We start from the raw sequence: 16,082 nt of genomic DNA, 5'->3' as shown, positions 1-16,082 counted from the left end.
GCTGCAGCAAGAAAGCTTAGCGTAACATGCAAAAGATTGTTCAGATTGTACGCAACCCTAAAAATGCATTGCGATTATCGACAGTAGAGCCTGAGGCCAGTTGGCTATGAAAAGAATATCACTCACCTACAAGCCCCTTCTCCAACGTGAAGGTTTTGTGTGTGAACATGCATTCAAAGGCCACCAGGTGGAAAACCTTGTTCACAGTATTGTGTGTTCCAACTATTCGTATGTACCTACGAGAAAAATAATACAAACATTTAGAGAAGATCGGTAGTGCTTCATGGAGAAATAACCCAATAATATGTACATGTCTGACACATGGTAACAATGGAATAAAATTAAAACAGGCCAAATGATGCCCACGTAAAGGACTACACAGTGAATTGTTAAAACTCAACAGATCAAACCATGGATTTATTTATTCCTCATTACAAAGTAACCTAATTCACATTCATTTCTATTACAAAACAATTACATTTTCCATACTTATGTGAATCCATGTACCCAAAGGAGGCACCATCCATTCTAGCATGCAGGGGTCCAGTTTCCAACATATGTTCAAGATTCTGCTTAGGTCTGCGTATGTCTTCCATGCATCACCCTCCCTGGGCAAAAGCACCAAAATCATCCCAAATCGTACATTCATGCTTAAAAATCAAGTAAGAATCCAAGACCAGTGTCAAGAAAAGACATGTGGCTGGAGGATTAAGCACGGTTACTACACTCTGTAAGGGGAGAAGGAAACCCAGAACCAGTTATACCAGAAAATGTATTTGTTTCTATTGCAGAAAGAGAGCGGAGAGCAAGAGGAGCACTCCGGGACTGCATTCCCCAGAAGGCCTGTGTGAGCATGAGCCTTCCAGCAGAGCCGGAGACACTCAACCTTGCATACGCGCATTTGTACGGCATGCCCGCAAGACCTTTGCTCGCGCTACAGCTGTTCAGCTGACCAGATGTGTTCCATAGGAGCTCCGGCAGGCATTGCGAGGCCGTGTCCCACCTGTAATCCCTGCAGGCCCTGCTCCCATTCACAGATAAGTGAATGTGTCTTTGATTACGCTCCGCTTCAGCAATATCACGCAAATCTGCGTTTGGCAATCAAACACTGGGGAAGGCATTTCACTGCACTAGGAACCTATGGGGAAGGCATTGCAGTCACACTTGAACCAGGGGCTTGATGGCCATATATTAGACTACTAGCGGCCTCATACTGGGACGATTTACTGGCCGCATAAGAAACCAGGGAGCTAACGGCCACCGGCGCAGCGGGCGATAGAACGAACGAGTGACAAATGGCATCCCCGCTTGTCAGATGTTCAGGAACCGCTTCCGCTGGGCACTCTCACTGATGCATTTGTTTTCTAACAGAATTACCCATGCTGGAGATGGACACTCAGACGGTAGAGAGTATTGAAGAAAACAACTCGCAGCTAAGTAATAGTTGTGTAATATTGGTGATGCAAACCTGTACACGAACTCAGCATTACAAGTAGCATTAGTAAATGCTGAATAGTTGATGCTTGTGCACTGGGGGGTGTAAACTGTTTAGTGCTACAACATTAGCATTGTATTGCATCACTTTGGCACGGTGCAATATCAGAATTTTAGGCCCTCAGGTTAGTTCTTAGTCCCACAGGGAAAATGGGCACTAACAAGGCTCCCGGATCTGGGTGCTCACTTAGGTGTGCATGAATGGTGTGAGTGGGCGGAGATCAGCAACCCTAACAAGGGCACCGGAGCCAAGGAGCATGGTTTTCTCTAAATTCCCCCACCCATCCATAACCTCTACCTAACCCTCTTTCCGGCCCCTGCCCTGGCTCTCCCGGATTATTCCAAATCGTTCACCAGGTTCTGTGATGAGAAAGAGGGGTGTGTGTTAGGTATTCTCACACAGAAGCATGGAGAACTACAATGTCCAGTTGCCTACGGCCGCTCTCAGTTAGTCCCGGTAGCCTCCGCCTTCCCCAAATGTCTAAAAGCGCTGACTACTGCTGCATTCCTGGTCTCCAAATGGGGCAGTGCCACCCTCTCCATTGGCCCTACTCCTCAGAGTTAAAACAAAACACCTACCAGCAGCCCGGCTCACCAAGTATGGAAATAATTACTCCTCATCACCACCAATATCACACTCATCAGATGTGCCACTCTAAATCCTGCCTCCCTTTTGCCCACTTCTCAGGATAGTCACCCGCATGATTGACTTGCAGCATTTGACATAATTTCTTATCCACGACCTGACCTCAAGGAGTTCTCCCTCCTCAATGCTGACTTGGAACTTGTTTGGTGGCACGTGGCTTAGAAGATTCCGCAGGAAATTGACGAGCAGGATTTGCAGCCTGCACCACCTTCAGCCCATAGAAGTGTTTTAGCTCCCAACAGTAAGATCAACACATGATGCTGAACTCATTGCCTTCACCAGAGCCTGCACGATCGCCACACAACGCCAGCCACGATATACACAGATTCCCACTATGCCTTTGGTATCTCTCATGATTATGGAACACACTGGAAAGAGAGCGGTTATCTCACTATCCAAGGTACCCCTATCCTTGATGAACCCTATGTTGAAGCACTGTTTAACGCCATTTTGTTACCCACTGAGTTGCCCATTGTTAAATGTAAGGCCCATACCCGGTGTTCAGACAGCATCTCGCAGGGGAAATGCTTTGGCAGACCAGTTTGCCAGAAAAATGGCCCTCAGGCTCCTGATTATGTGCTGCTGTTTCGCCTCTCATTTGAGGACCTCCTAGCATCCCTTTCTGGACTGGTGGACTTCCAAGAGACGGCCCACCAGAACGAGAAACAGAGCTGGGAAACTAAAGGTTGCATGTGTTGCTCTGATCGCCTAGGGCGTGATAGCATGCGTCGGTTAGTGGTCCCCTATTAATTGCTGCCATACTTGGAAAGTGTTGCTCATTCTAAGTTGGATTCAAGAAAAGGGAAAACTACCGCAAACTTCAAAAAAATACTGGTTCGCTCCCAAGTTCCCAACCAGTGCACAGAAGTACTGCACCCACTGCACCACTTATCTTACATACAGCCCAGGAAAAGCCTATCAAAGCCATTCCCCTGGTACATGACACGCCTCCTCAGACACTTTGTGAAGTTTCAAATTGACCTTATATCAAATAAAAAATGTCCCTACTTTCCTGGTCGTCAGACAAATTCTCCATATGGACTGAGTCCTGCCTCAGTAAATATGCTGATTAGATCACTGCAGCTAATAGACTACTTAAGAAGTTAATCCCACGCTGTGGCCTCCCAGTAGCCATAAACTCTGCAAAGGGCTTTCATTTCACAGGGCAGGCTGTCCAAAACATTTGCAAAACCCTACGTATTCTTCAAAAGCTCCACTGCTCGAAATGGGCACCTGAAAAACTGCCTTGCCAAGGTGTACCATGTAACAGGCAGGTCTTTTGATGGACATTAGAAATCCTGGCAGAATGCCTGGCCTGTCAACACACGAGATTGTAATAGGCAGACCCATGAGGATACCAGTGACTGCCCCACTAGCTCCAGAACTATGCAATCCTCAACTGAATGAGGATCTGACTGTGTAATATTGCAAGAAAACTAATGCTCGTCAGTTTTCACTTCCAGCAAATACAATAACGTCCTCTGCCACCTGAAGCATCGTGCCACAGCTCCTGCCAGGAGACTGCGTGGTCCTGAAGGTTCATCTGCAAAAGTATTCCTACCAGGTCCTGCTGACAACCCACACCGCAGGCCGTTGCAGAGGACTTAATGCTTGGGTCCACGCTTGCCACTGTGTAAAGAAAGAACCACCGACAGAAGAAAAGCCACAGCCAAAAGACAAGGACAACACCACCTTGCCACCAGTGATGCCGGAAACACCAGCCAAGCTGCCACCTCCAGGGGTCCAGGACAAAGACACCCCGCTGTTGCTGCCCACTGGGGCCACAGGGGACAGGCTCTGTGGAGCACCCCATCCTGTACTTCTAGACGACGACACTCTGATACCAGTACAGAGGTATAACTTACAGAGTCCTGCCACCAGCACCACTGCCACCGGCAGGTAAAGTGCATTGACGTCCTGCTACACCTGCCTTCTGCCTTCAGTGGGTGGCCCAACGCTCTCAAAATGTGTTTCTTCTTCATGCAGACATAATAAAGCTGCACACCTGGAATATAGGCATCAGGGCCCACCAGTACTGGTATCACTACATATTATCCCCACCCAAAAATATTGCCATATAAATGGTCGTCAGAAACGGCCATAGGCGATATTTGTGGGGGGGGATAATTTTGGGGGGTTTTGGGAGCAGGGGCTGCAGGGGTGTCCATCGCTCCTTTAAAATGAATGCAGGGTTGTCCCCTGCAGGTTCCATGGCTTAATATTGCTGCAAAAATATGGTGATATTTCTGTATGGCAATATTTTTGCGGGGATATTAACACATGGAACCCCAGTACCAGAGGTCGGGGGGGGCTAGCTACTGAGTGAGCTTAGCATCTCAGCAAATGCCTTTGCTCCTTCGCCTGCATCACAGACTATCTCCACCTGACCCATGTGACATGCCAGGGTCTTTGCCTCTGAGCTGGTCTGTATAACTGCTCTTTGCATCCTCTGCCTTATTTATTGGGCAGCCTACTCTCCTGTTGAGCTACCAGCCCACAAACATTTTCAGCACGCCGACTGTCTACCTTTCTGCTCCACTCCTGATCAAGGATCTACCCTGTTGGCTTCCTGAACTTTGCTGTCTGCCATCTCCAGCTTCCCAGGTCCAGGGGATCAACGCAATTGCTTGGAACTTTTGGGCATAAGGCTCCATTCTGCGTAGGGCTGGACAGCACAAGTTAGGAATATTATTGCCACTGCATGCCCGCTGTATAAATGATGTTTCTCTGATCACATGCCTATCGTGTTACCCATACGGACTGTTTTTCTGGGACAACTGCCCAGAACTTCAGTATTCATGTCCCTAGATACCAATGCGTTCCTCAAATTTCTCAAGGACATATGCCGATCTAATGGATGCCTCAGATTGTTATGTCTGGGCACACACCCCAACACACGCTAGCGAAATCATTCCTTTCACCCCGGTGTCATTTCCTGAATTTGACAGGCCTTAGTTGTCCCCCCCTTACAGTATGCACTGCCAAGTTTACACTGCTTCACCTCCTTCTCCAGTACCATGCCTCCCAAAACGCCAATCTGCGCCCAGTGGTCTTTACCCTGTCACAGGGCCGGGGTTGATGTGGCAGGATTGTCCCGATACTATACCGCCTAGCAATCACCTTCCCCTACTAGGCCCCAGATCCTACACCATGGCTTAGCCTGAGGCCTCTTGCTACACCCGGCTCTCCTGGCATACCCACACCCTGCTTTGGCTCAGCAGGCCACGACCTAATGCTGCCCTCGGGATCCATGAGACACCAGCTCCCCAAACCTTTCCCTAGCTGTGTACAAATACTATCTTCTAAGGAGTATTCCGGTGTTTACACCAAAGTTGCGTACTGATCTTGTGATGCAATGTACCGTGCATATAACTGTCAGGTATCTTCATAAATGTTTGTTTACTAGTATTACCAAATGTCTACAAACGTCATGGAAACTTGCCAGGCTATATAAAATGAGCTCTGACCGAACACCGGAGAGCTCTCTGTGTTACGCTCACCTAGCTCCCACAGGTTCGTTGATAGGATCTGGACAGCTGCGGTCTTCACCAACGTGACGCGTAGTGCAGAGATGACAGACTGGACTGGCCCGCCTAATTTCGTCTGCTTGACCCGTAGAAGTATTCTCCTGAAAGTGGAGAAAGGGAATTACCCACCCGTGGATTTGAGTGATAACACCCCACTGTTCTCCCCACTAATCACCTCCGATATCTCCTTTCATAGTCTCACCTTATGTTTTTAAAAGATGAGCTCTCCATCCTGCGTGGAATGCAGGGGCGCGTAGATAACCAGTTACTTCACTGGTCCAAAGGAATTGGGAGAGTTCCAGACCAATATAGACTCTGAGGCCCCTGGCGAGGAACCGTAAGTATATAGTTCGTAAGAGTTCAAAATGTCGGATATTCGCTCTTGTCCGATTCCTTTTGTCTTGCAGCTTGACCCAAGAGAAGATTGCCTCGTGGCAGCTGGTAGCGTTCAGGTAAGAGTCTGTATTACCCAACACTGACCGGTAAAATGATACCCGTGTTTAATCTGTTGCTTTCCCTCTTATTACAGGTGCGGCGTGAGAAATTATGACGTCTTGATGAATAATGCCTCCAGCGGTATAATCAGGCAAGTCTATGGTGGTAACAGAGATTGCCTTGTTTATTCTCTCGGCTCACCTTGCTGATCTTTTGTCCCCCTTAGGTGCCAGAGTTCGGCGAAGAGGTGATGGAGACTGCGACAGATCGTGGAGGCGCTGCGAAGGCTGGTGAGTATAGCGCGGCGCTACAGCGGACGATGCGAAGCGTATCAAAGTAACGTCTCTTTCCTTGTTTGAAGGCGCGATGGATCCGGAATCAGGTGAGGAATAGAAGTAATATTCTTGTTCTAACCTTTCCTCCTCCTTCCCCTTTTCTCTAGGAGCGCCAGACTCGAGGCGGGCGTGGCAGAAGGGTGGATGCTGACTATTAGGCACGGTGAGCGTTCCGCTGCAGGATGCAGAATAACGCAAAGCGTGTGCTGCTCTTCGGGCTTGGTTTAAATAGCCTTCAAAGTAGTCCCAGGTAGGAAGTTCCCCCAAGACCACACCCGAGTAAGAAAATAGTCCCTGAAGTAAAGTAGTCCCCTTCAGGCTTCACGTTGGCTTGGATTCTTAGCAGCATGGTCTGCATGAGGTAAGTAAAAGCATATGAGCCTGGTGCCTATGGCACCAGGACTGACCCCTTCTATGAGCCTGGTGCCTACGGCTCCAGGACTGTACCCAGATAGCCCCTAGCCGGGGCTGCTGGGTTTTTTCTAAGCATCTGGATGCCTGCTCCCGGGACTGATGGGCCTGGTGCGGATGCCCGGGGGTAGGCATCATGACACTCTAACACCTGTCCATTGTCATTCTGTATTACTGTATTCTGCTGTTTGTCTTTCTCCAACAATAACTTGGTTTACCTCTCAGCTGTTTCCTGACTCTATATTGCTACATCACCCTCTTACCCCTTCCCTATCCACTCAACAGATCCCAACTCTTTCCCCAGCAGGTTACAGTGGTCTGTGGTATTTACACTCCCAGGTGCCAAGACCCAATGGGGAGGCAGGAGTTTGTGCTGCCTCTGAGCAAGACTGGGCAAGGATCTGACAACCAGCTGTAGCACTCAGTATTTCATGCTAGGCGTCTAAGGGGCGACTAGTTACACTACTATATCCGCCTTGCAATTCAAGTAGCCTTATATGGTGCACCAGTTACCACAGTAGTGATCTCCCTGCACCAAGGATGGTCACCAGAGGTATCCAGACTAAAATAAGTGAGGGATGTGGGAAGTACGAAGGTAAAGCGGGAACAGCTATACTTGGGCTGTGCAAAGAAGTCCCCTGTCTCACTGTGGTCATAGATAGTAGGGTCGCAGAAGAGGCCGGATGTCACATGATGCAGGGCAAGGGGATGATTTGGGAGGACCCATGGCACAAGAAGAACAGTAGCTCACCACATTGAGCCATTAACACTGTCCCTATAAGGGAACCACCTGGGCTAAGAACATATGCCCTGCAACCCTGAGACTCCACCGGCCATTCCCTTTGGCAGCAATAATCGAAGTTACACTAATGAAATCAAACTAATCCGCGGCATGAGAAGCACTGCAGCACTGAACTCAGAAATTTTGGGTAGGAATGTGGGCCTCTGTTTAGAGTAAACAATGGGCTTCTGACTTCAGATGCAGGGATCAGCAGACCATGGCAGAATCCTGAGAGGCGGCTCCTCTGTGCTACAGAATTCTCGCAAGTGCAAGCAATCTGAACAGCCTTTAGGAAGGCGATGTCTGTAGGCTAAAAGAAAGTAGGGCAAAATCACTCACACCTGAAACACAGATCAGACAACGTCTGCCAGGGACAGCTCCACATAAAAGGCTGGAGGATGATCACAGTAATGTGACTTTTTGAAGGAGAAAAAGGAGTTTTGGAGACAGATGGAGCAGAGCCGTGGAGAGAGAAAGGAAAAGTAAAGAGAAGAGGAGGGTGAGGAGAGACAAGGCAGGCGAGAAGAGAGGATAAACATGTGGGTCTTCACAGAGGGTATGGGAAAGGAGGAATATCAAGTGCTGGAAATAGGAGGAGGGGATTGAGAAGGACAGAGGAGCATCAAGAAGTGGAGAGAGGAAGGATTAGAATGGAGCATATGGTGGGTCATCGAAGAGGAGAGAGAGAGAGAGATCCAGTTCATGGGCCAGAGAACTAGGTCCCTTGAAAGGAGAGGTGGTGAGAGATCTAGAAGAAGTCACTGGAGTCTTATGGGTGGGCTCCTCTCTTCCTACAACTGTGGGTGCTTTTGAGAGAACTGCTCCAACCTAATAACTTTTCACGGAGCTCCACTCTGACCAGATGGATCAGGAGGAGTCTCTAGACAAAGGATACCGCCAAGAGAGACCAACACCGGCCACTGACTGACAGAGAGAAGCAAATAGCATTCATGAGAATAATTTTGAGAGGGCTCTAGTTTGTTTTTTGTTTCTCCCTTTATCACTCTTGGTAAATAAACACAACAAATCTTGTAGAGCTATGTTTCTGGTTGCCATTTGTAAAGAGAGGCGACAGAGTATAAGGAGAGTACAAGAGGCTGAGAGAGGAAGAGAGCAAAAATTGTCAAATTGTAAAAGATGCACACGCAGTTTAAAGGGCAATAGTTGGTGAGGTACAGCGTTCCCTCGTTGTACCCTTACCATAACATCTTTGGGCCCAACCCCTTCTTTATTTCCCACATACCTCAGTTCTGAACTTATCAGGAAGCCAAAATGAGGGAGCCCATCACAAAGGCAAAACAGCTGCTGTCAGAAATCCATCTAAGGATCCGATAGTTAAAACAAGTTATTTAGCCTTGCTGTTCAATTAAGCTCTCCTCCAATCCAACCTCCTGAAAACAGATAACTAGCAGGGAAGCATGGGCTGATGGGAACAGCTTCCGTCACTCTATACTTTAGTCAAAGGCAAAGATAATTTATATCCTATTCAAATTGAAACATGCTCATCAATCCTCAATTCGGGAAGGCAGTACAACAAATCAACACTCCCTCTTCACGAGGTGCACCTCCCATCTCCAAATCAGATCAGGGAGACTAGCTCATGTCTGGCTAACATCAAGAGTTTATGCAAAGAGGGCACGCTCCTAAAGCACAGGTCTGCAACTTTTGGCTCTACAGATACTGGGGACTACAACTCCCATCGCCCCTACTCGCATAATCCATGGGAAAGGACCATGGGAGTCATAGTCCAAAACATCTGGAGAACTGCAAGTTGCAAACACCTGACCCGTAGTATTGTCTCGTGAACACACTCCTAAAGTGAATGAGGCTTATGCATCAATTCAATCTAGCATTCACGACTCTGTATTTGATTAAATGCGGTTAGCCCTTACCAATCAAACTGGATTGTCCCTGAGGAAGAGTTGTTCCTTTACAGATTTGAGAAATAGCCTGCTATTTGCATCTATATATAAAAAAAATCTTTTTAAACCCAGAGTGACAGGTCTTCAATTAACCCTTCCTGGAGGCTTCACCTGCTGAAGTAAACCAGGATATTAAATGCATTTAATTATAGGTTTTAGTAACTTGCAACATCCCAAAATGCTTAGAGGGCAGGAAAGGAATTGCTGTGCGGACCAATTGTAGAGTGGTTGCCCAGGGCGCCACGGTCCATGTTACTAAGAAGGAACATAAGCCAACACAAGTATATGGGTCTTCAGTGATTTAATGAAACTCAAGCTGTCTTCCTTGAGTAATGCGACAGGCATTCGAAAGGCAAGAGCTTTGATACCTTTGGTATCTTGACTAGTAAAAGACAAGCTGCACTGGGAAGCCAACCTTAGGTGCCTGATCAGCTGGTAGAGTGAAAAGACATTGGTGAGCCGGTCACAGTACGTTGTGTGTTCAACAGAGACTCTTCAAATCTAACTGCTGCAGGTTTGATTTTACTATAGGGACACTAAACCAGGGCAGAAAGAGAAGACCCTCGGAAAAGTTTAAAGCACCAGGAACCTCTCCACCCTGGCAAGTATAGCTCAACTGCACCTACAGACAATGCAGTAGGCCGATTTAGCAATGACTGCCCGATCTACTGTGATATTCTTCTCTGGGGCTCTTTAGGGCATTGGGTTGGAGTGTAAGAGAGTATAAGAGAAGCTGGTACTTCATGTTTCCTAATCACAATTGTCTGCATTGGCAGAGCAAGGGGCAGAGAAGGAGCAAAGGTGCAGAATCTAGTGTGACCTGGCCAAGTCTCCAACAATGTTATGGCAATGAGTCTGCTGCTCAGCACCATGTGATCATGTTACTGATTGAAGGGACTGTAGGGCACAGATGAGGAATGAGGCATCAACCTCACATAACATTCTCTCTGGGAAACGAAACCATGAAAAGAGGCAAGCCTTGGATCCCAGCTGGATCCCTCATTGTAAATGTGTGATTTTCATAAATGAAGCGAGACAGCTTATGACAGTCTCTGAAATGCACAAGTGCCAATTATCTCAGCCACCCTTTTGGCCCCAAATCTCCTTTTCAAACTGCTTTTTTTATTTAATTAAATCCACATGAGAAAAATAATAATGGAAAGATGGTCTCCTTGATAAAGCATATCTTGAAAAGAGCCCTTTCACCAGATAAAATTCCTAAAGGGATTTTGCTGCATCCATGAACACCAATCCAGAAATGCAAGCTTTCAGTCTTGATGTCAGCAACAAATTACTACTGCTCCAACACAGCATCACCTTAGTCGTTTGGCTCTTCAGTAAGTAGCCTTGGCATCTGCGTCTTCACGCAATAGGCACCCCAAACAATCTAGTGTCTCCTAGAGGTTGGGTGTGGGGCCGTCTGTTGAATTCGTCACATGGCAGTCTACCACTTTGAGCATAGGAGTAACATGGCGCTCCTGCATAGTTTCTAACATGTGTAGCTATGCCCACAACGAGTCTGATCCCGAAATGAATAGCACAACAGCTGGACAGATGCTGGGGGTCAGAAATGGAAACGGCTGCGGCAGTGGAGTGGGCATGGGCAGATCAATGAACATGGTGCAATAATCTAATTTGAAAGGTTTGAGACACACCTGACCATTGACTATGCTGGCTAGGGCTGATGGGAGTTGAAGTCCAAAACATCTGGAGAGCCAAATGTTACAGATATCTGCGATAGGTGGTGGCTTAGCGGACATGCTAGTTGGGCTGTCTCATGCACCGTGTTTGGTTCTGTGTAGAGGCTGAATTGAGGGACACTTTTCTAACTCATCAACTCACAGGTAGGGGAGATGCCCTGCTGTTGCTCCTCCCACCCCTGCCCCCGGCCCGACAGAGCCGCTTGCCATATAGATTGGGGATTCACTTGTTCATGTTGTGGGGCGGTGATGTATTCACGAAGTATGGAACACATTCATGTTGTTGGTGTATTGGGTGTTACGTTTTGGGAGGGCTAACTGGAATCTGGTGGTTGGTGCGGGTGGTGACGGATACTGGCAATGCCACTGGAGCCTGTCACACTGGGTTGTTACATGATAAATGATTAAGTGCAAGATGGGTGGGTCACTGCTAATATGTTTTGTCAATGTGAAGACTACGTTCCTGAAGCATGGCAACACTGATTTTAAAATGTATTGCCTCGACTGTCCAAGGGTTGAACAATAGGATATAAACAGGAAAATAATAGCTCATCTCGATCTAGTCAGAAGATCAATGTTGCCATGTGGGAAGAGGAACACCTTTTGTGGTCAGATCATGATGGATTTACACCTAAATGAGGGCAGCACAGGAATTCTACACCTCCCACTAGTGAGAATAGAAGCATAGAAGAGAAATAAACCATGAATTCCTGGGATTTAGGCTACAAAAGCAGACTGCTGATCAAGAACAGAGAAATCTCCTAGTGGAGGGAGTGGCCAAGTGTAAAATGTACACTCTTCAATCAATGAGGGTGGGCCAGCATCCTGTTTTGTCTCCCCAACTATGCGTTCTGTCCTCTAGACAAGATCATTAACTTTGCTACCAGGACTCTTTGAACTCCTTCACTTCACACACCTTCTTCCTTGCACTATCACTAAGCTGGATGGCTGATGATGCAAAACAGGCCCAGATGTAAATGTCTTCTCCTGGTTCACAAATCTATCCCCACTAAGGCACCACTGGATCTATCCTCCTCTATCCAACTCTGCAAGCCTTCTCGTAATTTCTGCTCTGCCTCCTCAACTACCCTTGTGGCTCCTCACCCTCCCGGCGCTTCCTCTCACTTCTGCTTGCTCTTCTTGTTCCACTTGCATAGAATTTTCTACCCACGGATATCCGAGAAAAAGTCCACACAGATTTGTTCAAAACCAAACTAAAAGCCTACATCCTCGCCTCTGAGTTACCCTCTTAACCTACCTCTCATGTGCCTGCCAGATAAAAATGTTTCCTCGCCTCTAACCTGCCTCTGTCGCTCACTTCCTCTGCCTTCATCCTCGCCTCTGAGTTACCCTCTTAACCTACCTCATGTGCCTGCCAGATAAAAATGTTTCCTCGCCTCTAACCTGCCTCTGTCGCTCACTTCCTCTGCCTTCATTCTAGCACTCCACCCATTGAGTCCCGTCCCGAGCACAGCTGGCCGTGCTGCATACCTGCACTTAAAAATGTCCAATGTTGGTTGTCCTTAATCTATATATGTCCACTTATGTATTGTCCCCAGTGACTGTTCCATTTACTCCTCTCCACAACCTGGTCAGAATGTCCCTCAAACTCACCCCAATGTAAGAGGCTCACTGCTTCCCTTCAAATCTGATTTCTTATCTATTGTGTGTTCTTTTGTGATCAAAAAAGCATTGTTCCTCCTGTGCATAAATAAATAAAATAAATAACTTTGATTGCCCTAACTTCTTCCTAAAGATGTTTTTTTCTGCTCACAATTCGGCTGGCAGGAGTTTATGCAACCCCTTCAGATTGGTGACCAGGCGAGGCTGCAAAATGTATGAATTGTGATGTGGATGATACTACCTGCTCTGGGAGTTCTGGAGAAAAGTGGTTAATGAAATAAATTCTATTTTTCCAATACATTTGGCGTTTGACCAGCTAAATCTGTTACTGGCCCGTTCCTTCGCCCTATAGCCTTATATATAGAATTTGTTAATTAAAGTGTTCTTCATTAGCAAATAAACGTATTTGATTAGCAATGTTTTACTAATCCTTTCAATGTTGCCAGAGGTTATTTGTACCCAAGACGTAAAATGAGCAACAATACAGCATTTATGTATACAGCTAAAGCAAGACATTAATATCTGTAAAATGTAATGGCTAGCTGCATGAATGGGCAAAATAAATAGATGTGACAAAAAGGCTCTGAAAACGTTCAGTGCAGGCTCTGAACGGCTAGATGCACTCAGTGTTGCACAGGGCAGTACACCATATATTGTATGCTTGACCCATCATTTGCTGCGTAAGGAGAGGTTTCTTAAATCAAAAGGTTAACCATGTTAAAATAAAAGTCATAGCCTGAGACCAAGTACATTATATGGTGTTGGGGCAGGCAGGGTAATTACCAACTTCAAGTGGACACGTTGGCCCTTAACTGTCATTGATATCCGCCATTTTCAATATTGCATTTAATAACAGTTTCAGGGAGTGCTGGGCCGCCAAAGGCCCTCAAGCCCGAGCCAGGTGTGCCCATGCACTGCATTCCAGCCTTGTACATCCATTGAAGCAATACTGATCACTATGTCAAGCACAAGGTCTTGCGGGCACGCCAATACCTGAAAGCCTTGATGTTGCCCGACTTGCTTTCCTTCGAGGTGAGTCCAGGTTAGCTTAACATGTGATGGTAAGGACCTAACCCTTTCCTTCCCTGTGAATGTACACAACCAGGGGGAGTCAGGGCCACAAGACTGACTTGCCTCACCAGTAGTTAAGTGGTGGGGAGTCAGTGCCAGCACTGAACTGGAAGGCGTTGTTGATATTTCCAACATGAGGGCCACTCTTCAGGCTGGGTGAAGGAGGGCCGCAGCAGGTCATGGGGCTCAGGCTGGACAAGTAGGGTGGCAATGTAAGGAAGAAGAACAAGGCAACAGGCCAGAGAAATTGGCTAATGACAGGAAGCAAGCCGAGTAAAGTGTTGCCAGGTGCAAGAAGGAAATATGGAGTGGTGGGAGAGTAAAAACTGCAGATGGCAGCTGCTGTGCCCTTCTCCTATTCTCCATGACATATCCAATGCCAAGAAGCCAGTTAAGGGTTACACGCAGGGGAGTTGCTAGGTCTGAAAAAGACCCAGGGCTAAACTGATGTCGGAACTGTTGGGCCTGGGGGCTAGCTAGTCTTTTGGCTGTAGCTCCTGAGATTCTATCCGGGGCTACAACCAAAAGATCAGGGGCTATAGCCCCCTTAGCCTCAGACCTCTAGCGCCGATGGTGCTTTTAACCATGGTGGACCTAAAACTGATCATGCCTTGTTCAGATGTCACATATTGTTGGGAATCTGGAAGCTGTGTCACTACAGAGTTTTTGTTCAACAGGGGCATGGGCCTTAAGTAGGAAAAAAGCAAGTCGTTTGTAATCAATGAGAACACCCATTGTGGCATGAACTCTGAGGTTGGTTATATTGAACTGGAACATTAAATTACATACAGGTACATTGAGTAAGCTTCATTATTTCCACATGAACCTCGAGTGATGAGACTATGTGGGCACCAAGGGGGCAGGATTTCTGTCGCCACAACTGGTGTCTGAATAAAGCTGGCTTCTCTGCTGGAGACAATGTTTTTTTTATTGTTATATATATTAACTAATACAGGCTTTACATAACAAATCCCACATAGAAAACATACAATAATACAAAAGAAAAATCCAAGTACATCATATAATGCATAAAAACCATTATAAGAATCAATACATGCAGGAGCCCCACCACCTACAAATCAATACATATGTAAACCCCACAAGACGTTATTATCCAATTGTAAAGTGCTAGCCTCCGCGAAGCATTCCATTTTCATTTTAATCACTATCCACAATCACCTCTCTCCCCCAACACCCATCTATGGATCTGCCTGGCTTCTCTAGCTGGCTTTGGTCACCTTTAATAAAGGCAGTCCATATAGAACCAAGATCCAAATTCCCAGAAGATAAAATTCAGACAGCTCAAAACTATTGTTTTCTGCATTTATCAAAATGATGGCAATACAGTACGAGATCTTTCGCAGTTTCTACTTTTTTACTATTGCAAAATCTGCACATACAGTTGTCACAAGAAATGCCCGCATGTGCCCCCCAAATTCCATAAGTGAGGACAGCATTACATGGAACCATTATATATTCAACTCGCAACAAGCTATTAGTGAAGACCACAAGATAAGCCTGCACAGAGCTTAACGGAAATTCGTCTACATAGTAGTTATAGCAGCTATTTTTAATGGCCATATTGGTAATATTCTACAGCCTAATGCGTACTGGCAGCTCCACTTTAAGAAGTGTCTTAAACTTTGCCTCAGTTATTTTAGCCACTGCAATATTTAGTTTATTGTCACAGCCTACACACAACTCCATAAACTGCCATGAGGTGAAATCCTTGCATAAGTCTACTTCAGTAACTGTGAAGTAGACTTATGCAAGGATTTCATCTTGTGGGCTTCAAGCATAAGTCGATGACTCAGCGAATTTTCGACAGAATTAGACAGTTTCCGAGAATATCTTAATTTTATGTATATGTAATGGCAGCCTCCATGGAGCTAGTAAAGCACTCAGGTGGTAAATATTCAATCGAAAGATTTATTTAGCACAGACTCCAGGCAACAACCATCAAGTCCCTCCAGATTATGATGTTTACTTGTTCTCCAAATTTCCACTTCATAGCTCAATTTAGCAACGACCTTGGCCTTAAAAACCTCAACCACTGTTCTCATCTATTGTTTGTCTCCCGTCCATGACTGACCCTTCGATCACATCAATAACATCACAAACTTCCATATTGTCAAGT

General features: G+C 46.4%; 1 protein-coding gene across 1 annotated transcript in view; it reads right to left on the bottom strand.

Moving 5' to 3' along the window:
• BTBD9 (BTB domain containing 9) overlaps positions 1-16,082 on the bottom strand; it is a 1,399,080-nt gene that overhangs the window by 608,181 nt on the left and 774,817 nt on the right. Inside the window, exon 7 of the mRNA XM_069608758.1 lies at positions 127-236. Within this exon, the coding sequence (XP_069464859.1) occupies positions 127-236 (110 nt within the window). The remainder of the gene's footprint in view (positions 1-126; positions 237-16,082) is intronic.

The sequence above is a fragment of the Ambystoma mexicanum genome, chromosome 4q (assembly GCF_040938575.1).
Source record: "Ambystoma mexicanum isolate Mex_15411 chromosome 4q, UKY_AmexF1_1, whole genome shotgun sequence".
Taxonomy (NCBI): domain Eukaryota; kingdom Metazoa; phylum Chordata; class Amphibia; order Caudata; family Ambystomatidae; genus Ambystoma; species Ambystoma mexicanum.
Note: the sequence above shows the minus strand (reverse complement) of the source record. Positions and strands in the feature narration are given on the sequence as shown.